This window comes from Leguminivora glycinivorella, chromosome 19 (genome assembly GCF_023078275.1).
Source record: "Leguminivora glycinivorella isolate SPB_JAAS2020 chromosome 19, LegGlyc_1.1, whole genome shotgun sequence".
Taxonomy (NCBI): domain Eukaryota; kingdom Metazoa; phylum Arthropoda; class Insecta; order Lepidoptera; family Tortricidae; genus Leguminivora; species Leguminivora glycinivorella.
In genome coordinates this window covers 17,509,895-17,534,450 of record NC_062989.1, presented here as the reverse complement: position 1 = coordinate 17,534,450, position 24,556 = coordinate 17,509,895, and the positions used below count along the sequence as shown (strand labels likewise).

General features: G+C 37.1%; 1 protein-coding gene across 1 annotated transcript; it reads left to right on the top strand.

Moving 5' to 3' along the window:
• The first annotated feature begins 415 nt into the window (after positions 1–415).
• On the top strand, positions 416–23,435 carry LOC125236580 (protein takeout). The gene is made up of 6 exons (XM_048143434.1): positions 416–515; positions 16,428–16,520; positions 18,178–18,325; positions 19,318–19,451; positions 20,555–20,720; positions 23,196–23,435. Exons 1-6 carry the CDS (start codon positions 461–463, stop codon positions 23,332–23,334), a joined length of 735 nt encoding a protein of 244 aa, XP_047999391.1. The 5' UTR covers positions 416–460; the 3' UTR covers positions 23,335–23,435.
• The last annotated feature ends 1,121 nt before the right edge of the window (positions 23,436–24,556 follow it).

The following is a 24,556-nucleotide window of genomic DNA, read 5'->3' as shown; positions in this document are numbered from 1 at the left end:
CCGACGTGGTATAAAAAAAAGTGTGGGCAGGGCAACATCGCGGCAGCGCGAGTAACATAGTGTGGCAGAGGTAAAATACGCGGCAGCGCGAGGAGCATTGTTAGTGTCACAGTATAATAAAGAGTACTATCGTACAGTATGGCCACTCCCGTTCCCCGCTGAAAGTACCGCCCACCACATCTCGGTTACCTTACAGTTACCGCCTGTCAAAAACGCGAACAGTCGACTTGTCATATTTCACTTACACAAGCATAGTACGCGTTCACCTACACGAGCTTAGATTGTGTGCTAGGAACGCGCCTCTTTCATATTTGATCGCCAGTGTCCGAGGTGATAGTGTGGCAGAGGTAAGGGTTGAAACACATTCTGTAGTCGCCCCCCTCCTCCCTACTTTTCTCAAGAGCACATAAGGCTGCGCGTGCGCCGCGGCGCGCATTTCGTGCGCGTGAGTGACAGTGCCATGTGGAGAGTGCTGGCTGTTGTATTCGTGGCGGGGGCGGTAGGGAGCGAGCTGCGTAAGTTTTTATATTAACTTAAGTTTTAAATTAAACCTATAGTTTTAACTTAATAACTACAAAATTAATATTTTAAAAAAAATCCCGACCGCGTCATAGTGGACCGATTTTCATGAAACATGGCTAAGAACACTCCCGACTAACTCAGCTTTCACACAGATAAAACTAAATCTAAATCGGTCCATCCGTTCGGGAGCTACGATGCCACAGACAGACACACAGACAAACAGACAGACACGTCAAACTTATAACATCCCAAAAAGCAATTGCAAAATAATGTACGAATTAACTGAAATTACCAATAATTTGGGTAGCAAAAAATTACAAAAGAAAAATACAGGCTGTTTGGCACATGAACCGACAAAATTTTTGGGGGTTTGTGCTGTCATTTCCTTCCGTCCTTGGAACGTTGGTCCTAGGAGCCGCGGTTCTGGAGATACGATTTTTTTTTTCTTCTTAGATCATCCAAAATGTGACATTCAAAGCCCCATAACTTTTTTAGGGTTCCGTAGTCAACTAGGAACCCTTATAGTTTCGCCATGTCTGTCTGTCCGTCCGTCCGTCCGTCCGTCCGTCCGTCCGTCCGTCCGTCCGTCCGTCCGTCCGTCCGTCCGTCCGTCCGTCCGTCCGTCCGTCCGTCCGTCCGCGGATAATCTCAGTAACCGTTAGCACTAGTAAAGCTGAAATTTGGTACCAATATCTATATCAATCACGCCAACAAAGTGCAAAATAAAAAATGGAAAAAAATGTTTTATTAGGGTACCCCCCTACATGTAAAGTGGGGGCTGATTTTTTTTTCATTCCAACCCCAACGTGTGATATATTGTTGGATAGGTATTCAAAAATGAATAAGGGTTTGCTAAGATCGTTTTTTGATAATATTAATATTTTCGAAATAATCGCTCCTAAAGGAAAAAAAGTGCGTCCCCCCTCTAACTTTTGAACCATATGTTTAAAAATATGAAAAAAATCACAAAAGTAGAACTTTATAAGGACTTTCTAGGAAAATTGTTTTGAACTTGATAGGTTCAGTAGTTTTTGAGAAAAATACGAAAAACTACGGAACCCTACACTGAGCGTGGCCCGACACGCTCTTGGCCGGTTTTTTGTAGTCTGTTAAATGCACAATTTTACAAAGTACAGCATAAAACGAACACGTGGGCCTTTTTATTATTTACAAATAAACTGAATTTAAATTTAACTTAATTATAATTGAGAATTTTTGTACGAGTAAGGAAAAAAAAATACAAAATCGTATCTCCAAAAATCCCCAAAAACTGTTGTCGGTTAATGCTCCAATCAAGCCTAGGCATATATTTGAAAATAAAGTCGAACATATTGAAAAAAAAAGTGACTTCCGGTTTTAAAATATGAAAGTCGCTGGGAAGTGAGTTGCAATAATGATTTTTTCATCTCACTCGCACACTAAATAAGCTATTGCATTCAGGCGGAGCGTGAGTTATAGAAAAATCGTTCTCCCAAGGGAGTTAAGAAATTTCTAGTACTGTATTGAAATTTTTTTTTTACCTTTTGGCATATTTTTAACCGACTTCAAAAAAGGAGGAGGTTCTCAATTCGACTGAATGTTTTTTTTTTTTTTGTATGTATGTTACTCGATATCTCCGAGAATTGTGGACCAATTTTCAAAATTTTTTTTTTGATCGTACGGGTATAACCCCGAGATGGTCCCATTGGCACCAAGTCGGGGTCTGATGATGGGATCCTGGAGAAATCGAGGGAACTCTTCAAATATTATAGACACATGTAATGTTTTTAGTGTATTTTTCAAAGGTACACCAGTATTTACGCCTGATGGTAATAATTTTATGTGGCTGAGCTGATGATGGAAGGTCAACTCCTCAATGGTTAGGAGTTAAAGGATAATTCTTTCACTAGTGTGCATATATTCGGACTGATACATATAATATCAATAGGAACCACTAAAAATCAACAAATAAATAAACTTTTTAACAAAAAATAAAACCGCCTTCAAAAATAAGCGCGTTACAAAACACGGAGAAACTAAAAAGCAAAAAATAATAAACCTTTGAATTCAGATTTCTTATCGTATGCAATCTAAACATCCAAATTATAAACAAATCAATTATTTTTGGAGTCGGTACCAGCCTGCGTATGGTTGGGTGGGGCAAACAGGCAATAGCAAGGCGACGAACAGGTCTGGTACCGACTACAAAAATAATTGATTTGTTTATAATTTGGATGTTTAGATTATTGCAATACGATAAGAAATCTGAATTCAAAGGTTTATTATTTTTTGCTTTTTAGTTTCTCCGTGTTTTTTTATAATGCAAGTGTGATGAAAAACATTGTGTAACTCGGGGAGTCTTTAAATCGCGACGGCTTACTTACTCTCGTTAGTAATATTCAACTTCCTCCCATTGTTGCACAATGTAGGTACCTACTATTGTTTATTTATTTACAAAGTAATACAGATTACAATTATGTTTATTTACTAAGTAATATGTAAATACGATGTGTGACAAAACAACAGAAAACAGCTTTACACTTAGTCAGCAAAAATCATGAACGTTGATTTCATGTCCATTGTTTTGTTTCATACCTAGCTGATACCTACTAATATTATTTACTAATCCATAATAATATTATAAATAGAAAAGTGTGTGTGTCTGTTTGTTTGTCCGTCTTTCACGGCAAAACGGAGCGACGAATTGACGGGATTTTTGAAGTTGAAAGGATGGAGAGTGACATAGGCTACTTTTTGTCTCTTTCTAACGCGAGCGAAACTGCGGGCAGAAGCTAGTTAAATCATATCTCTTCTGAGAGCATAGTCTCCGTTTAATTTGCGCCAACGCACTTCTTCAACGTCTTACAACCACTCTCAACTTGTCATTATAGGCGACTAGCTTTTTCCCGCGGCTTCGCTCGCGTTAGAAAGAGACAAAAAGTAGTCTATGTCACTTTCCATGAATCTGAAATTCTCAAATATCGTTATGATTGATTAAGTTTTGAAGGAGGAAACAGTCGAGAGCGGAATCCCGATTTGAAAGTTTTTTTCGCAATATCTTTTAACCCTTAAATGCATGAATTTTTCTTTTAACGAGATATTAATATATGTGATAGACAATGGTTTTCTGACTCTGGGAAAAATAATAAAAAAAAAATTTAAGATCGATTTTTATACTAAATCAGTGTTAGAAGTTAAATAGGCCAAATCTTATTTATATAAATATATCGTATATTTAAAAAAATACTACTATTAAAAAGGTACACTATTTGTGAAACCTTTATGATAAAATGTTTAAACATAAACTAATTACTAACTCCGAAAAAATCAGCCTCAATCACATACTAAAAATCGCCATTGTTCTGTTTTTTCACACTTTTCCGCCATTTCATCTTAATCCTTAAATAATAAATAGTAAATCATTATATTATTTAATTTATTTAATTTTATATTAAATAATAATAAATAATGAATGATAATTAAGCAATAAATGTGATTTTGGATAGCTACATATCGAGCCACGGGCCGTCAAATACATGATGCATATATACATCACCATGCATTTAAGGGTTAACTGAGTTGTTTTTAATGGACAATATTTTTTTCGATAAATCTAGTTAATAACACTAGTATATTAAACTAGAAATCCCAAATTGAAAGGAGGGTTTTTTTATACTACGTCGGTGGCAAACAAGCATACGGCCCGCCTGATGTAAAGCGGTCATCGTAACCTATGGACGCCTGCAACTCAAACAGTGTCACATGCGCGTTGCCACCCCATTAGAAACTTGTACATTCCCTTTTGCTGTGTTAAGTCTTCGTCCCATTTTCACTCCTGCAGTGTTGTTCAAGAGGTTAATAACCTAACCACAAAATTAAAATTTTGAAAAAACCCCCGACCACGACATAGTAGACCAATTTTCATGAAACATGGCTAAGAACACTCCCGACTGACTCAGCTTTCAGACAAAAAAAACTAAATCTAAATCGGTTCATCCGTTCGGGAGCTACAATGCCACAGACAGACACACACACAGACAGACAGACAAACAGACAGACAGACAGACAGACAGACGGACAGACAGACAGACAGTTTTAGCGTCGGGGGTTAAAAATACAGCATGTATATTTATACCATTATGAATGCTAATATGTAGATACATTCTAACACTAATTATTCATAGATACTAAGATTATCGACAAACAACCTTGACGAAGATGATTTAAACACGTACACTGTAAGGGAATCATTATCTACATAGTATATCAGAAATCAGCACGTACTATCAATTTAAAATGCAATATCGCAAATTACTTTACTCAGCAATTATGTAGAATCTCAATAACAAACATACACACTTTCTTAACGTATTCATGACAACCTAACAAGCTTAAAATTTTGAAAATACCCCGACATAGTGGGCCGATTTTCATGAAACACGGTTAAGAACACACCCGACTAATACAGCTTTCAAACAAAAAAAAACGAAATCTAAATCGGTTCATCCATTCGGGAGCTACGACACACACACAGACAGACAAACAGACAGACACGTGAAACTTATAACACCCGGGCGTCGTTTTTGCGCCGGGGGTTAAAAATAGGTACAAATTAGCGTATAAAATAAACTAAATTAAATCTTAAAACCTAAATAACTCCAAAATTATACAACTTACATTTAGGTACGAGTATATAGTAGTACATTACGATACAAGTGCGTAAAAAAGTAAGTTCGAAACGAGTGGCGATAAATTAAAACACGACCGAAGGGAGTGTTTTAAATCGACATGAGTTACGAATTTCCTTTTCGCACGTGTATCGTACGACGTTTTTCAGTACAGATGAGCCTCCGAAGTTCCGACGGCATATAATGAACCACTTCTCGCACTAGTGTGTAAAAAAACACCATCTGTACTGAAAAATACATAATTATTAGGATCTTGAAACAATATTTCCGATTCTGATTTCCAAATGCCTTCATCTCAAAATCCTTCTCAATAATGACAACCATTTATTCCATTCAAAAACATCCTTGGCATACTAATGTACCTTTTGTTGTTTGATTGGCATTCCTGTAGCCTTTCGGAAGTTAGTATTGACCACCGATGGGTTCAAGGTCTTGTGACCACAGTAATAATGTAAGATTTATCTTGTTAGTTCTAGAAAAGAACCGAGGATGTTACTAGTTCCATAGAGGAATAAGTAAGGGAAGAGTCCATACACACTCCATACATCAGTAAATGCGAGTTATTTGTATAGGCATAGTTAAGTGACATCTATCGACAATCACGCGTCAACTAGCGTAAATTATCAGTACTGCTACTTGTCAATAGATGTCGCGACGAACGAAGAGCTCACCAATTTTTAGCAAATATTACAATAGTATTTTAAAAGCTAGTTAGTTTTGTAGTACAGTGAAGTGATACAGTTCATTGATGAAATATAATGTATATGTCACATTTATTAGTAAACAATGACAGCTTGTAACCAAATATACGCGCAAAGTTACTATAAATTACAAGTAATTTGTAGGTAATAGTTATTTGTTATAAAAGAGTGCAAAGTTGTATTTTAACGCCAAGTGTGGAATTGAAAAACGAGCAAACGAAAGGATCCTATACTTGAACCACGAGCGAAGCGAGTGGTTTGAGAATAGAATCCTGAGCTTGCGAGTTTTTCAACACACGAGAATTAAAATACATTTGCACTCGTGTGTAACACAAAACTTTTCCCCTCACTATAGCGAGGAAAGTACAACGCAAAAAACGCGTTTGTCACTACTTCCAGTAGTTCCACAGGTGGTAAAACATCTTCATCACTAGATTAACCCTCTTTTATTAATTTTAAAGCAGAAAATTTGCCTCTACTCAAGGTCAAATTACTTTATCCACTAGTGGATAAAATGCGTTTTTACCCGCTCGTAGTAAAGGACAAAACACGTGTTTCCGGGCCAGGGGGCCGATTTTTGAATCTCACGGCGTTCGAATTCAGAAAATTGTCACTGAAAATAGTATTCACCGTTTTCAATCGGTATTTTAGTGACAGTGAGACTCAAAAATCGGCCCCCAGTAAGGGGAAAAAGATATGAATTCAAAGTTCCTATAAATTACAAGTAATTTGTAGGTAAACAATATTACACAAGAGCTTGTGTTGGGTGAGGTTAGGCACATTACGTGGGTCTTAAATAACTTCCTAGTTACGCCCTGCGGCTCTGCTCGTCGATGTTTACATAATTTGCTTTCCTGGGGTCGTGAGTTCGATAACTAGCTAATAAATACTACCTATAGGTTTACGATGAAATATTGAGTTAAATTTATTAACAAAACTAGCGACCCGCCCCGGCTTCGCACGGGTACTATACCTACATGTAAACCTTCCTCTACAATCACTCTATCTATTTAAAAAAACCGCATCAAAATCCGTTGCGTAGTTTTAAAGATTTAAGCATACATAGGGACATAGGGACAGAAAAAGTGACTTTGTTTTATACTATGTAGTGATGTAGTGATAGTGATATGTATTGTGACCGAAGCGCCACCAGAAGCGCTGGTGGCCTAGTGGTAAGAGCGTGCGACTTTCGATCCGGAGGTCGCGGGTTCGAACCCCGGCTCGTACCAATGAGTTTTTTGGAACTTATGTGCAAAACGTCATTTGATATTTGCCAGTCGCTTTTCGGTGAAGGAAAACATCGTGAGGAAACCGGACTAATTCTAATAAGGCCTAGTTGCCCTTCGGGTTGGAAGGTCAGATGGCAGCCGCTTTCGTAAAACTACAGCCTACGCCAAATCTTGGGATTAGTTGTCAAAGCGGACCCCAGGCTCCCATGAGCCGTGGCAAATGCCGGGATAACGCAAGGAGGAAGGTGATGATGATGATGATGATATTGTGACCGACGTCCTGCGGTTTTTGAAAACTTTATGTGCGCCATCGCGCTGTCCCTGTCACACTGTGCTATATAACACTAGCTTTTTCCCGCGGCTTCGCTCGCATTAGAAAGAGACAAAATGTAGCCTATGTCACTCCATCTCTTCAATTATCTCCACTTAAAAAATCACGTCAATGCGTCGCTCCGTTTTGCCGTGAAAGACGGACAAACAAACAGACACACACTTTCCCATTTATAATATTAGTATGGATTTAAAACTGCCCAGTGTGGAAACACCATCAGATCACTGCGATATAAAACCGATCTCCGATCTATAAGTGACACAACAAAAAAAAAATTGAAAAAAGAAAACCCCGACATAGTACCTAGACCGATTTCTACTAAACATAGTTAAGAACACAATTCAGTTTTCCAACAAAAAAAAATCTAAATAAGTTCATCCCTTCGGGAGATATGAGACACACACAGACGAAAAGACAAACACGTTAAACTTATAACACCACATCGTTTTTAATCCCCGACGCAAAAACGACGGGGTGTAATAAGTTTGTCGTGTCTGTCTGTCTGTTTGTCTGTCTGTGTGTCTGTGGCATCGTATCTCCCGAAGGGATGAACCGATTTAGATTTAGTTTTTTTGTTTGAAAGCTGAATTAGTCGGGAGTGTTTTTAGCCATTTTTCACGGAAATCGGTCTAACATGTCGGTTTTTTTTTTCAAAATTTCAATTCTGTGGTTAGGTTATTGCGTCTGGGGTTAAAAATACATTAGTCTCAAACATACAGTTCTCCTAATTTTACATCAGGTGATAAACTAACCTAACCACAAAATTAAAATTTTGAAAAAACCCCCGACCACGACCTAGTGGACCGATTTTCATGAAACATGGCTAATAACACTCCCGAATAACTCAGCTTTCAGACAAAAAAAACTAAATCAAAATCGGTTCATCCAGTCTCGAGAGCTCACTCCATCGTAGGCCACGTCTTTGCTACGAAGAGTGCCACAGACAGACACACAAAAAAAAAATCCGACAGACAGACAGAGAAACAGACAGACAGACAGACAGACAGACAGACAGACAGACAGACAGACATACAGTACACAGACAGACACGTCAAACTTATAACACCCCTTCGTTTTTGCGTCGGGGGTTAAAAAATAGGGAAATGCCTTAAAATTGCAAGCAACGTCAATCTACGTCTACGTCAATCAGCATCAATGAGCCAGCCTTACGTTTCATTATCAAAAGAAGACATAACGTTCATTTCACGCAATCAACGTAATCGAAACAAAGAGGTACGTAACTCTTAGCGCACGTTACAGACGCAAGAGTACGTAACTCTGAAGTAAGGATGGAGCCAGAGCGTCAGCGGAACGAGAAGTGCAGTGATATGCGTTAGGCACTGGTCCCACCGCGAGCTAGTAAGCTATGAGCTATCGGCTATAAAAACGAACAAAAGATAGTCGCTCCCGTGCAAATAAAAGAGACACGGCGATATTGATAGTTACTCGCCCAGCGGTGAGCTATCAAAATCGCCGTGTCTCTTTTATTTGCACAGGAGTGCTTATCTTTTGTTCGTTTTTATAGCCAATAGCTCATAGCTTACTAGCTCGCGATGGGACCAGTGCCTTATGCTGCGGCGACTCCTTTAGTTTTCATAAATAGCGAGAGATGGCACTACGAATGATTGCCGAATGTTTATATTTTATGATGCAGCTTTGGAACATCTACGAGAGGGCCAGATGCGGTTGTGGGCCACATTGACATTATAGCTAATACTTGTGTCAAGTGTGATATTGGTTATAAATGAAATGAAATGAAAATGAAATGAAATGAAATTGTTTATTTCGAGTAACTAATGACTCATACAATTTGTTAGTAAACTTACGTTTAAAATGTTAGTACTTTAATAATAATTACAATGTAATAATGTATGTATACCAAAACACGTTAAATTCATGAAGTTCTCACACCCTAAGTGCGTTTTCACATTATCCGATCCGATATCGGATGTCGGAACGATATCCCATACATTACAGGCGCCATCTTGGATTATTTCTATTGAAATCCTTCCGACATCCGATATCGGATCGGATAATGTGAAAACGGTCTAAGCCGTATGAGGTCAACAACCTTGTCCCCTTGACCGAAATATATAAAGTAAATGTAAAGAACTTGATACAAAGAACTCCTAACACAACATAAATTAGTACATAACGATACAAGTGCTTAAAAAAGGAAGTTCGAAACGAGTGGCGACAAATTAAAACACGACCGAAGGGAGTGTTTTAAATCGACACGAGTTACGAATTTTCTTTTCGCACGTGTATCGTACGACGTTTTTCAGTACAGATAGCCCTTCGAAGTTTCGACCTGACATATAATGAACGACTTCTCGCACTAGTGCGTAAAAAAATACAACTGTTTGTATTATGTTCCATCCGCTCTCGATTCCACTCCCGCTCGCTCACTGGCGACAGCCTTACCCGGCGCCGGCGCACGTAACGTCGAAAGCGGTTGCGCAAGCGATAAGCGAGAAATGTGGCGAGCTCGGTCAAGTTCGGCGGAAGTGGAACGCTTACTCGCTTAGCCGACTTATAAAAAAGGGGGTACGCGTATCTATAGGTCACATTGGAGACACAGTAAGATTTAAAGAAGAAGAAAAACATAATATACTCGTAATTATGTTTTTTTTTTCCAAATTCACACTTATGTGTATGTTAGAAACAATTGGTTGGGATGGGAAATCGAAATATTTATTAAGGTAATCTTAAATGTAATTTAGTAAGTTTTAAGAAAGCTGTGTGCCCTAGCAAGGCGCATTTAAAAAAAATCAGTAACTTTATGACTAAAGTTACTGATTTTTTTGACAGTAAATACTGTAAGTACTTAAATTATGCTGGCGCCTCTTTGTAAATATTCAAAATATTAGTATTGCGAGTAAGAAGTCAATGACTTTCTAGGGTGAGCCACTATTTTATACAGGGTGTAAACCTAATACGGGCGAACCTCTTAACGGTGGTGAGTATAGGACATAAAAAATGGAATTAGATAACATTTACTTAAAATTGAAATATTTTTTTATCCATACAAATTAATTCGGCCCGGAACGTAATGCAAACACACTCGCGTTAAACGCTCGTTGACAGTTGTCATTGATTGTCATCGCAACCACGTTTACAGTACGTTGCTGCTGGGAAAATTTTCAAAAATTAATTATCGGCTGAAAATGAAGAGTAACTCAAAAACACCTCTTAATTGATGATAACAATATTGAATTATATGCCTGGTTTCATTTATCGCCCTTATTAGGTTTACGCGCTGTATTTTAAAAGAACTAAAAGCGATCAAGTCCAAACACTGTACAAAGTCAACTGATTGACTGGTGCTACCCTCATTTTGTAGGCTTTTATAGGTTAAATATTTTGAAGACAATTAGTGGGATATGCTCATAAGATTATGCCTATTAATTTGTGACAATCACAAACTAAATTTTGCTGTGTTGAATTTGAAACTTTGTAGTTCAAAATTCGAATTCATTTTGTTATTTTCAAAGGAACTCAGGACTTACGAGGTTATATAGTCTATCTACTAGCTTATTCCAATTACAAATTAGAGCCATGGCGTTGCTTCATACCAATTCACAGTCCGCTCAGATCTTGAGCTAAAGTTGAGCCATCACCTCCCAAGGCCTAGAACAAACCTTGTCACAAATTCCCCCCGTTTTATAATTATATGGGTTCAGTTGCAACACCGCGGTCACTCAACCCGAACGGTGTTGTAAACCTTATTTAAATAAGCTGGAGATAATGTTGTATGTTTAAAGTAGTTCTAAAATATGGGAATGTCGAAATGGTACCTACAGTCACCGGCATAAATATGTGATGATTTCTATACCTTGTCACATTAACGTCTTGTTTGAAATGTCATACGAAATTGTCAAATGTTTAAAAGCGACAAGGTACAGAAATCATCACTTATGTACGCCGGTGACTGTGTTTTTAGAATGTTTCCAAGATGTTTAAAATTAGACTTGCTATCCTTGAGTGTTGAGGTTGTTTTTATTATGCGAATTCCAATACGATTTATTAACAAATTTCCACTTGACCTTAGGTGGGAACGAAAGTTAATTCCTAATGTGTGGGAACTAGTCTTTCAACCTTCTAACGCTCCGTTTAGGTGCATTTTTTTGTGCTTATTTAAAAATGTATTTTGATCTAGTCTCACTGAGAGTTCCAAATTCAAAAACAAAACAAATGCTACTAGGATTATTTAAAGAATATGCCTCCTTTTTAACCCCCGACGCAAAAACGACGGGGTGTTATAAGTTTGACGTGTCTGTTTGTCTCTCTGTCTGTCTTTCTGTCTGTGTGTTTTTGTCTGTGGCATCGTAGCTCCCGAACGGATGAACTGATTTAGATTTAGTTTTTTTTTGTTTGAAAACTGAGTTAGTCGGGAGTGTTCTTAGCCATGTTTCATGAAAATCAGTCCACTACGAGTATGTCGCGGTCGGGGTTTTTTTTTTATTTTTTTTTTTTGGTGGTTAGGTTAATACGAATATATTAATTTTGGATCCGAGTTTTAGGATAAAGTCAAGTTGGTACAAAATGTATGCTCCTTTAAATGACAGGGTCAGGGGACCGATTTTTGAATCTCGAACGCATGAATTCGCCGTTCGAAAGTCTGTGGAAAACGACGTAATGCTACGACTTTCGAACGGTGAATTCATGCGTTCGAGATTCATTTCATTTCATTTCATTTCATTTCATTTCATTTCATTTCATTTCATTTCATTTCATTTCATTTCATTTCATTTCATTTCATTTCATTTCATTTCATTTCATTTCATTTCATTTCATTTCATTTCATTTCATTTCATTACATTTCATTTCATTTCATTTCATTTCATTTCATTTCATTTCATTTCATTTCATTTCATTTCATTTCATTTCATTTCATTTCATTTCATTTCATTTCATTTCATTTCATTTCATTTCATTTCATTTCATTTCATTTCATTTCATTTCATTTCATTTCATTTCATTTCATTTCATTTCATTTCATTTCATTTCATTTCATTTCATTTCATTTCATTTCATTTCATTTCATTTCATTTCATTTCATTTCATTTCATTCCATTCCATTCCATTCCATTCCATTCCATTCCATTCCATTTCATTTCATTTCATTTCATTTCATTTCATTTCATTTCATTTCATTTCATTTCATTTCATTTCATTTATTCATTGTAAAGTCATGTACATACATTAAAATGCAGGTGTAATGCAGTAGGTAGGTCAGTTCATGACGCCCTGTGAGGGCATACAACAAGCTTATCTTAACTAATCTAGGCTAAAAAATAAAAAATATACAATGTTTTCTCTAAGTCTAGTACAATAAATTGGTCAGTTATAATAAATTTCATTTTATAAAAGTTATAGTAAGGCGGCGGAATTGAAAAAAGTCGTCTAGTTTTGAAGTTGACGTGACTGGAAAGTATACTGCTGACAAGTGGTATCGTTGTGATCGGTAGACTTTACTGAGTACGAAATAATGACTTGTCGCATTCTCAGACTGTGGGGGGGGTTAACTATGACGTCACAAAAACCGCGGTCCCGGGTTTAAGTTTTTTGCCAATTTGTCTAGAACCCCTTATTCAAATTTGAAAAATGAGGTGTCGATTGAAAGCGTATGACATGCTTATTAAGATTTCTTATATGTGAAAAATATATTTTTGTTAGTTATTTTTTTATTAACAATAATGCAAAAAAATACTTTTTTTTGACTCTCTTTTTTGACCTTTGTGACTAAAAAAGGCAATGAAAACGGCCACTTAACTAAAAAATATGTTATATAAATCATTTAGCTACATTATTAAGCTATCCGTTACTTTTTAAATTTCTTCAATCGGATAATAAATAATCAAACTACAAGCATATTAACCGCATTCGAGGCACACCGTTTGACACGCGTTCACATTCGGCGTCAAACAAATACACCTCGAGCAAATATTCGTTTCAAGCAAATACAGCTCTAGTCATATTCATAGTAGCCTATCAATATTGGTATCATTTCAAAGTACATTTAAAGTCCTTTAAGAAACAATATCTACCATTTTCTTAAAATCAATAATCGCCAGTCTACGGTGGTTACAAAGAAAAAAAGCGGGAATGCGATTTGAGTGGTTCCCTAGGTTTGATACCCTAGACGAGTTTAAAAGGGGAGGTAAAGGTGACATATGGGTTGTTCTCTGGCCTGAAAACTACACAGAGGGCCAGGGGAGGAAAAACTAGGGTTTGAGTTTAGTTTTAAGTTATTATTTCTTTTATTTGTTGATTTTATTTCGTTTAATTTTTTTGTAATTTTATCAAGAATACACGTTGGTTTCTTTTGCTGAAAATTCCCTTTTTTATGAGAAATGTGATGAATTCCATGGCATTTTCGGATAAACATAATAGGTAACTTCATTTTAGTAATTTAATGTGTATAACGACCGAAGTCAAATCGTTTTGATTTTACGATTACTTTTTAATACTGGGTCAAAAAACCGCACCTCTTAGTCGTTTGAGTTCAAGCGGTATTACCCTTAATACTATATAAGTAAAAGTATGACTATATGGCCTTATTTGAAAGTTAATTTTAGTCTCTATCAGAAAATGCCATAAAATTTGTCACATTTTTCATAAAAAAGGGAATTTTCAGCAAAAGAAACCCACGTGTATTCTGGGTAAAATTACAAAATAATTAAAAACAATAAAATCAACAAATAAAGGAAAAAATAACTTAAAACTAAACTAAAACCCTAGTTTTTCCTCCTCTAACCATCCGTGTAGCTTTCAGATGAGAGAACGAGCCCTATGTCACCTTTGCCTCCCCTTTTAAACTCGTCTAGGGTTGAACCACCTAAGGAAGCACTCAAATCGCATCCCCACTTTTTTCTTTGTAACTACCGTAGATTGGCCATTATTGATTTTAAGCAAATGGTAGACATTGTTCCTTAAAGAACTTTAATTGTACTTTTCAATGATACTAATATTGATAGGTTACGATGAATAAGATTAGAGGTATATCTGCTTGAAACGAATTTTGCGCTAGGTGTAATTTGTTTGACGCCGAATGTATGGGAACGCGTGTCAAGCGGTACTTGCCGCCTACGGGTATGTGCTTGTCGTTTGCTTGTTTATTATCCGATCGAAGAAATTTAAAAAGTAACAGATAGCTTAATAATGTGGCTATATGATTTATTTAACATATTTTTTATCTAAGAGTCCTTTTTATTGCCTTTTTTGTGTGACAAAAGTAAAAAAAGATAGCCAAAAAAAAAATATTTTTGCATTATTATTAATAAAAAATTAACTACAAAACTATACTTTTAATGTGATACCAAATCTTAAAGGGCACTGTATTAGCTTTCAAATGACACCTCATTTGACAAAATCTGATAAGGGGTTCTTAGTCAAATTTAAACCCGGGACCGCGATCTTTGTGACGTCATAGTTAACCCCCCCACAGTCTGAGAATGCGACAAGTCATTTTTTCGTACTCAGTAAAGTCTACCGATCACAACGATACCACTTGTCAGCAGTATACTCTCCAGTCACATCAACTTTTTCCGAGACCCTCTGGCCGCTCTACTAGTTAGAAAATAAATCATGTTTTCATCATGTATATTTTTTCTTTTTTTTTTGATGTACTTTAACACTTAGAGACTATACATCTCTAAAATCTCTTATTAATCGTAGTAGCTTTGTACTTTGTATAATTTATTGAAATTAATTTCCATAGAGTAGGTACCTAGTCTGTTAATTTAATATTTCTTTTTATTGATGAATACTTTTGCTGATTAAATTGTATCTCGTTTTTTAATGCATGTTAATTATAAGATGAAATATTTTGAAAAGAAGTGGCCCGCCGAGTTTCTTGCCGGTCCCATAGTAGATCTGGATACCCCCCTCCAACTGAGGGGGGACTGAAATCTTCTCGAGGCTGAGGCGTAGGGTTAGAGCCGGCGTAGCTTTATTTGACGTTCATAAGCGCATTGTAATATGCCTACTTGGGAAATAAATATTTCATTTCATTTCATTTCATTTCATAGTCAGAAATCGGTCCCCAGGTTTAGATTGGCTACGAATCTTGTCCGCGTACCATGAAGGTTGAAGTGCTCATAAAGCGAGATGGCGCGAAATAAACGCGGCACTTTATGGGCCTGGCACGTTGGCTACGTGACGCTACTCTTTCTATGGACGGGTCATGGATTATTAGTGTTATCAACCTCCAATGAAATGTGCGTGGAAACGAAATATCAGAGTCGATCATTTCAGTCGTCAATACATATCTCTTTCTTTAGGAAATTTTGAAAACTTAAAGATGGACGACTTGAACATTTTACGAGGCACAACAGTGAATTGAATAACATATTAAAATTTTGAAAAACCCCCGACCGCGACATAGTGTACCGATTTTCATGAAAATCGGTCTATAAGTTTGACGTCTCTGTCTGTCTGCCTGTCTGTGTGTGTGTCAATGTTTTAATTTTGTGGTTAGGTTGACTGTACAATGTTTTAATTTTGTGGTTAGGTTGACTGTACCGTCTACTCTAGCAATTCTGCAATATCCTAATAACACAATTTTGATTTTAACTTTACTAAAAATTACTTCATTTTTGTCTGTCTGTCTGTCTGTGTGTGTGTCTGTCTGTGGCATCGTAGCTCCCGAACGGATGAACCGATTTAGATTTAGTTTTTTTTGTCTGAAAGCTGAGTTAGTCGGGAGTGTTCTTAGCCATGTTTCATGAAAATCGGTCTACTATGTCGCGGTCGGGGGTTTTTTCAAAATTTTAATTTTTTATTGAACTCGTAAAATTAAATCGTTAACTTTTTTTTTCTTATGAATGGGCTTACTCTTGACCACAGACTAGCCAAAGGCAAAGACGTGGCCCTAGTGAGTATTATATTCTTTGGACGTGGCCTACGATGGAGTGAACTCGCTCAGATTTCTTGGACATTCGAGTTTAACGTAAATATATTTTATTATTTCCAGCGGAGAACTTCGTGCGATGCCGACAGAAGGACCCGAAGCTGAATGATTGCCTGAAGTCGGCTGTCCCTGATGCCCTCAGGAAAATGAGAAAAGGTGACCCATTTTGTGACGAGTGTAACACGAGTTTCATCATGCACCATCATCCTCCTTGCGTTAACCCGGCATTTTCCACGGCTCATGGGAGCCTGGGGTCCGCTTTGACAACTAATCCCAAGATTTGGCGTACGCACTAGTTTTTACGAAAGCGACTGCCATTTAACCTTCCAATCCGAAGGGTAAACTAGACCTTGTTGGAATCAATCCGGTTTCCTCGCGATGTTTTCCTTCACCGAAAAGCGACTGGCAAAAAATATCCAATGAATTTCGCATATAAATTCCGAAATACTCATTGGTGCGAGCCGGGGTTCGAACCCGCGACCTCCGGAAAGAAAGTCGAACGTGCATGAGTTTCATCATCCATCAGAGTCCATATTTGAAGTCGCTCTGCACTCGAGAATGCAACTCATGCCAGCAAGATGGTCGGATTTGGGCCATTTTTTTTTTCAAACTTGTCCACCTCACTTTTTTTTAGGGTTTGAAAATTTTGATGTGGCTTCCACTCAGAATCGCGAGCTCTTTCAGTCCTAATACAGTGTCCCAAGGTTTTTTCATACATTTTGTATGGCGGTAAACGAAATTGAAGGTTTGGAAAATGTATGGAAATCTTGGTACATTTTTTTCCTATCAGGATCTTCAATCATCAGACTTCACGATTCTGAGTATGGATCGCGTAAAAAATACCCATGTTACAAAAAAAGTGAGGTGACAACTTTGAAAAAAAAAAATGATCCATTTACCCATAGGTTATTACCAAAGATCGTTATCAGGGTGCACTTTTCGTGGCAAGTGGTACGGTTGGCAAAAAAAAAACAAATACATTTAAATATTCACTTTGTTCTTAACTACAAAATAAATACTTACCTTCTTAGGATTACACCTATATTTTTAAAACAATATACGCCAAATGACATTAATTATGTATGCCATAAAAATACATTACGCGAAGTGTAATTATATTATTTAAATCCAAATAATCAAATGCACTCTAGATACGACAAATTATCTAGAATTGTTATTCAAGTAGTTCAAGTCAAAAGTAGTGCACGAAGTAAGACGAGCACGGAGAAGTGTAATAAAGTGCACGAATAATCCCAGTATCTTCATTCACAGTATGGATATGACACAATACCTAGATTTTATAACAACCTTCTTGTAACTTCTGTTAACGTAGAAAGGTCATTTAGTTATTTAAAATGGATTTTTTCTAATCAACGTGAACGACTGACAGCCCAATATGTTGAACAAATTTTAGTTATTTATTCAATGTAATTTGGCTAAGTAATTATAAATATGTAAATATTTCATAATTAGTTAAGTATATGTAGTGTTTTAAATACTTGTGTATTTGTTTTTTTGTCAACCATACTCTGCCACCAATACAGCACGCTGATAACGATCTTTAGTTATTACAAAACTATTTATTTTATAGGAATACTCTTTCATAAACTCATCACTGCTCGATTTTTGACTGCCTAATCTGCCTATGTACTAATTTACCCTTTTAGGGCCACTTGCACCAACGAAAATGGTGGGCTAACCCGAGGGTTAACCCACCATTTTATATGGAATTTGACAGTTGACAGCCCACTAACCCTGAGTTAAATGGTTGGTGCAAGTGGGCCTTATATAAAAGGAAAAGTTACAATTTCAGGCATCCCCGATCTCGGCGTGCCGTCAATCGAGCCTCTATACGTATCGGCCATCAACATACAATCTGGAGTCGGCCCAGTGGTCCTAGCTCAAAACTACAGGAAGATACAGCTACATGGACTGGCGGAGACTATATTGACTACTTACAAGTACGTAAACTAAATATTAATTCTTCTATACCTTACACTACTGTGAGCGTCAGAATGGCGGGTGTACATCAAGCAATCCTGGTGTGGTATACGTCAGGAGTTAGTGCTAGCAATGTGCCAAATGTGCGCCAAAATTCGAGCAATGTGCTCTTTAAACTCCAGAGATATTTAAGAAATTAATGATACCCGCCATTCTGACGTCAGGTTGGCGGGTGCACTTCCAGTTCTAGCTAATGGCTGCCTACTCAAGGGTGAAAGTACTGCCTAAATCATAAGTTATTTTTGCAAAAATTTCATTTTTGGCACAAGCTTTTATCGCCGACTGTACCTTTCTTTCAACAATCATCTACTGCTCTCCGAGACGTTTCTAAAAAGCCCTTACTCGATGGGGATACGACGTTTCATGACGGAGTTCCTATGACCACCTTTCTGCTCCATCATCAAATCAGCTCCATGACACCATAATATGGCATTGTCACGTGATTTACATATGTGTGCAAAATTTCAGCTCAATATGAAACCGGGAAGTGGGTCAAATTTAGCTTCTACGTTTTGACGCACACTAACATATTAACAAGGCAAGTTGAATAAATGCTTGTAAAAAGGGGTTAAGTAAACACTGTTCCCCATGGATAAAAAATACTCAAACCAAGAGTATTTTTAGTAGACCGGTCTAATCTAGTCGATACTGATCCTACCTTTGAAGCAGATGGGCCATAAACAAATATCAATGTTCATGACATAAATCAATTTAATGCCCGTGCCAGGATTTGAGCCCGGAACGGTACCCCGAAACTATGAACTGGGGGCCGATTTTTGAGTCTCAATGTCACTAAAATACCGGTTGTAAACGGTGACTTGCCTATTATTTTCAGTGACAATTTTCTGAATTCGAACGCGTGAGACTCAAAACTCGGCCCGCTGATCGTTGTCTTATTCATTGATCACTTTTATCAGTACGCTTCAAAATACTTACTCGTTTTTGTTCACAGAGCTGACCTGAAACACTACCGTCTGGTGACCAACTCCTTAACTCCAAAGATGGAGTTCATAGCCGACTACGTTATGAAAGGAAGGATCTTAGTTCTACCTATCCAAGGGAAAGGTGTCGCTAATGTTACTATGGGTAAGTCATCAAAATACTACTTAATATGCTGGTGCGGGAATACAACATGAGTTTATCTTCCATCAGTTCGTTCACTCCTCGATTTTTTGGGTTCCGTAGTCAACTAGGAACCCTTATAGTTTCGCCATGTCTGTCTGTCTGTCCGTCCGTCCGTCCGCGGATAATCTCAGTGACCGTTAGCACTAGAAAGCTGAAATTTGGTACCAATATGTGTATCAATCACGCCGATAAAGAAGTAAAATAAAAAGTAAAAAAAAATGTTTTATTAGGGTACCCCCTCCCCCTACATGTAAAGTGGGGACTGTTTTTTTTTTTCATTCCAACCTCAACGTGTGATATATTGTTGGATAGGTATTTAAAAATTAATAAGGGTTTACTAAAATCATTTTTTGATAATATTAATATTTTCGGAAAAAATAGCTCCTAAAGGAAAAGAAAGTGTGTCCCCCCCCTCTAACTTTTGAACCATAAGTTTAAAAAATAAAAAAAAAATCACAAAAGTAGAACTTTATAAAGACTTTCTAGGAAAATTGTTTTGAACTTGATAGGTTCAGTAGTTTTTGAGAAAAATACGGAAAACTACGGAACCCTACACTGAGCGTGGCCCGACACGCTCTTGGCCGGTTTTGTATATTTGTATCACAACACTACGTCCATTTGCTCGACCTTGAGCGGTATCGCGCCATGCAGCTATCACCGATGCCAAGCTCCGATAGGTCCTCCACTCCATCTCCATATTTTCCATCCTTAAATCCTAACGATATTGATTTCGGATGAGGATGACCAACAGGACGGCGTCCATTTGGTCGACCTAAGTGGGCCCTTTTGACTGCTAATCTTTACTCATCCTTTCGAAATATCCTCGCTTACGGAGAAAACTATCCTAGTTTGCTAGGCCGATCAGGGGCGTTAGTTACCATGACGTACTAAAGACGTTCAGTTTAGGTTGAGAGAAAGGGACACAGCTATAGCAGTTACATAGCTCCGTCCCTCTCTCTCAACCTAAACTGAACGGCTTTAGCACATCATGGTAACCCCCAGTACGGTTCCCAAGTATCCTCATTCTATTACAATGATCTAATTTGTATTTTATACCATTTCAGTGAACCTAGTAGTGAAGCACGACTTAATAGGCGAGCCAGTAGAACGAGACGGAGAGACCTACATGCACATCAAGGACTATAAGGTCCGCTTCTTCCCGAAGAGGGTCTTCCTGCATTTTACCAACCTCTTTAATGGGGACAAACGGCTGGGCGATCAGATGAACTTGTAAGTATACATGTATACAATAATAATAAATCCGTTTATTGCAGACAACATATAATAGTCCAATTAAAATAATTAGGTACTATATATATATAATCCGTGGGTGTCGTAGAAGGCGACTATGGGATATGGGTTAAATTGTGGCGTAGGCGAGAGGCTGGCAACCTGTCACTGCAATGTCACAGTTTCGTTTTCGTTTTCTTTCAACCCCTTATTTGCCAAGAGTGGCACTGAAGCTTTAGTAATTTCATGTGTTCTGCCTACCCCTTATGGGATACAGGCGTGATTGTATGTATGTATGTATATATAATCAGCACATCAAGGACTATAAGGTCCGCTTCTTCCCGAAGAGGGTCTTCCTGCATTTTACCAACCTCTTTAATGGGGACAAACGGCTGGGCGATCAGATGAACTTGTAAGTACATGTATATATAAGGTCCTAATTTATTAGATGCAGATATTTTTACAGCTGATAGTACTCGGTCTCTGGAGTATATTAAACCGTGAAACATTATAGCTTTTATGATGTTTTTTTGGAGAAAACGGAAAAACAAATTTGCTACGTAAAACACCCTGTTTATGTGATTATTAAATGAAAACTCATTGAACAGATTCTAGTACCTCTTTTTACGTACCACTTAACTGTAACTGGCCACTTCAATGACATGTGCAGTTTTCCCGCCGAACCTTTACGACATTTACAACAAACAATTGTTGACATGACAGACAGTGTTATTGTGACATGTGATAATGCACATGATGATTTTTTTTAGACGAAATTATAATTAATTTTTTTGTTAGGAAAATGAAATCAAAAAAGTTACATGAAAAGATTTCTTAATTTATATTTAAAGTTAATTATTTTAATGTAAAGTATCATGTGTTAAAATATCTGCAACTAATAAATTAGGACCTTATATATCATGGACCTGAATAAGGTACAGCGGGGCAAATCTCGACTGGAAGACAATAAAGGCTAATTTCCTACTAGTCAAATGTCAGAAGTCTACTGTCAGAACGATTTGCGAATATGAAATTACTATGAAATACTGAGGAGTGACGTCACGGTCAATTCATTTACTTTATACCTTTTTCTTTGACTTATTAAATATAAATTATGTTAAAACATAACTACTGTCTATATTTTACTTCTAATTAGGTGGTGCTTTATTTCGTGCACTGCATAAAATATTTTATTTTAAGTATAGGAAGTTACTGATCCGTTTTTTCCATTATTACATTATTAAGTTGAGTTGCACATGTATCGACTAAACACGCGTGCCAAATATAACCGATGGACACTCTATTTAATAATGCAAACTTTGTAAAACATGGAAAAACATGGATCAGCAATGCCGAAAGATTTTAAGTGTACCTAATCCGCACACACACACACACACACACACACACACACACACACACACACACACACACACACACACACACACACACACACACACACACACGCACGCACGCACGCACGCACGCACGCACGCACGCACGCACGCACGCACGCACACACGCATGCACGCACGTACGCACACACACGCACAATAGATGGGGAAGATACGGGGTTCTGTCCTATGCATCCCGAAACTGAACGACCGACCCGTAGGAAAAGGGGCCCATCTGAAAACCAGCGCTGGATATATGTACCTATATATCTGGCAACAAGCTGAGACGGGTACCCATTGCCTAAGCCTACCAAATGTTTATCTGTAAATATAGTTTAAGATGTAGTTAATGTTAATTTTAGGTTTTTTTTTTTTTTTATTATTCTTATTTCTACTGCTACATTGTTTAAGTTTTTTTTATCCATTTTGTTTCTAATTTTTTCTTATGTATTTGTGTTGGTAGTTATGGCAATAAAAATATTTTTATTTTTATTTATTTTTATTTTATTTGCATGAAACTGTTTTTCGTGACAACTCGGGAATAACTGCATTTTTGACTGTAGTTTACATCACTATGTGAATTCTAGTCTCGTCATACTAATGGACTTATATGTATTAGAAAAAAAAAGAAAAAATTTACTAAAAAACCTCTTACTCAAGAACATAATAAATGACAAAAACTCCGAAGCTTTTTTTTAACCCCCGACGCAAAAACGACGGGGTGTTATAGTTGGACGCGTCTGTCTGTCTGTATGTTTGTATGTCCGTCTGTGTGTGTCTGTCTGTGGCATCGTAGCTCCCGAACGGATGAACCGATTTAAATTTAGCTTTTTTGAAAGCTGAATTAGTCGGGGAGTGTTCGTAGCCGTGTTTCATGAAAATCGGTCCACTATGACGGAGGTTTTTTCAAAATTTTAATTGTTATGACTTATTAAAGGACTTATAAAAGCTATTTAAAAAAAAAGTACAATTTTCTTTCCAAAAATTGCATCAGTCATGTTTTGCTTGTTTTTATATCAAAAATGCTTGATTCAAACCAGCAGGATCGCAGTATATTTCATGTACTTTTCGTTTTTTTTTCTAGATTCCTAAACGAGAACTCAGACCTAGTTTTCAACGAGCTCAAGGAATCCTACGAGAAGAGTCTCAGCTCCGTGTTCCAAAATGTCACCAACACCATCTTCGACAAAGTGCCTATGAACAAGATCTTTCTAGAAGACTGAATTAGACTTAAGTACCTACATAGAGGAAATAAGTAAGGGAATTGTAACTCCATACATCAGTAAATGCGGGTTATTTGTAGTGACATCTAGCGACAATCACGCGTCAATCACGCGTCATATAGCCTCAATTACCACTACTCGACACCCGGTATTGTATTGTAGACGGGCGATTTTCCGCAACTCGACGTCTTGCGCCTATTTTGCGTGATGAAAACCGGTGTCAACAGTGTCTCGTCTGCCAAAAATTTAATATTTAAACAGTTTACAACTTATATTACAAGCAGAAGGAATTGAAAATAGAATACTGATTAATACATTTGTAATATTAGCTACAAATTGGTGAGCATTAGACTCTACGTTTGTCGCGACATCTATTGCCAAGTAACAGTACTGATAATTTACGCTATTTGACGCGTGATTGTCGCTAGATGTCACTACAAATAACTCGCATTTACTGATGTATGGAGTTACACATTTCTTCCCTTACTTATTCCTCTGTGATTAGACTTAAATACCTACTATTTTTAAGATTTGACAAAAGAAAATGCAACAAATAGAAATCCTACGAACAATTTGATACTATTTATTTATTGAGAATAAACCAAAGTCTTTAAATGTATTAATTGAAGCCTTTTGACGACCGGTCTGGCTCAGTCGGTAGTGACCCTGCCTGCTGAGCCGCGGTCCTGGGTTCGAATCCCGGTAAGGGCATTTATTTGTGTGATGAGCACAGATATTTGTTCCTGAGTCATGGATGTTTTCTATGTATATAAGTATGTATTTATCTATTTAAGTATGTATATCGTCGCCTAGCACCCATAGTACAAGCTTTGCTTAGTTTGGGGCTAAGTTGATCTGTGTAAGGTGTCCCCCAATATTTATTTTATTTATTTATTTTATTTATTTTAACCTTAATTTGGCAGAAAATGGGTTTCAAGCCTCTTCGGCGCTCGATAGTTCTAATGATTATTCGGGAAAAATACAAAAAGAGGATCAAAGGTCACGTTATTCAGGGCGAACCTTGTCCAATTAAAGGATCTTAAAATCTCTGCACACATCACTAAATTAGAATTTAACTATAAGCAATTGAAATTGTAAAATATTTTTATGTAATTTTATTATTTAAATTAGGACAAATAAGCGTAGAACTATTATTTAAGTGGGCTTAGTATTAATAAGAAACGTCTGATTTTTCATATTTATTTAATTGGTAATTGTAAGG

Excerpts from the sequence above, each read along its gene's own strand:
- LOC125236580 (XM_048143434.1), top strand. The coding sequence starts at position 461 with ATGTGGAGAGTGCTGGCTGTTGTATTCGTGGCGGGGGCGGTAGGGAGC. Across the intron at positions 516-16,427 it reads GGCGGTAGGGAGCGAGCTGC|CGGAGAACTTCGTGCGATGC; the intron begins GTAAGTTTTTAT and ends TATTATTTCCAG. Across the intron at positions 20,721-23,195 it reads CTGGGCGATCAGATGAACTT|ATTCCTAAACGAGAACTCAG; the intron begins GTAAGTATACAT and ends TTTTTTTTCTAG.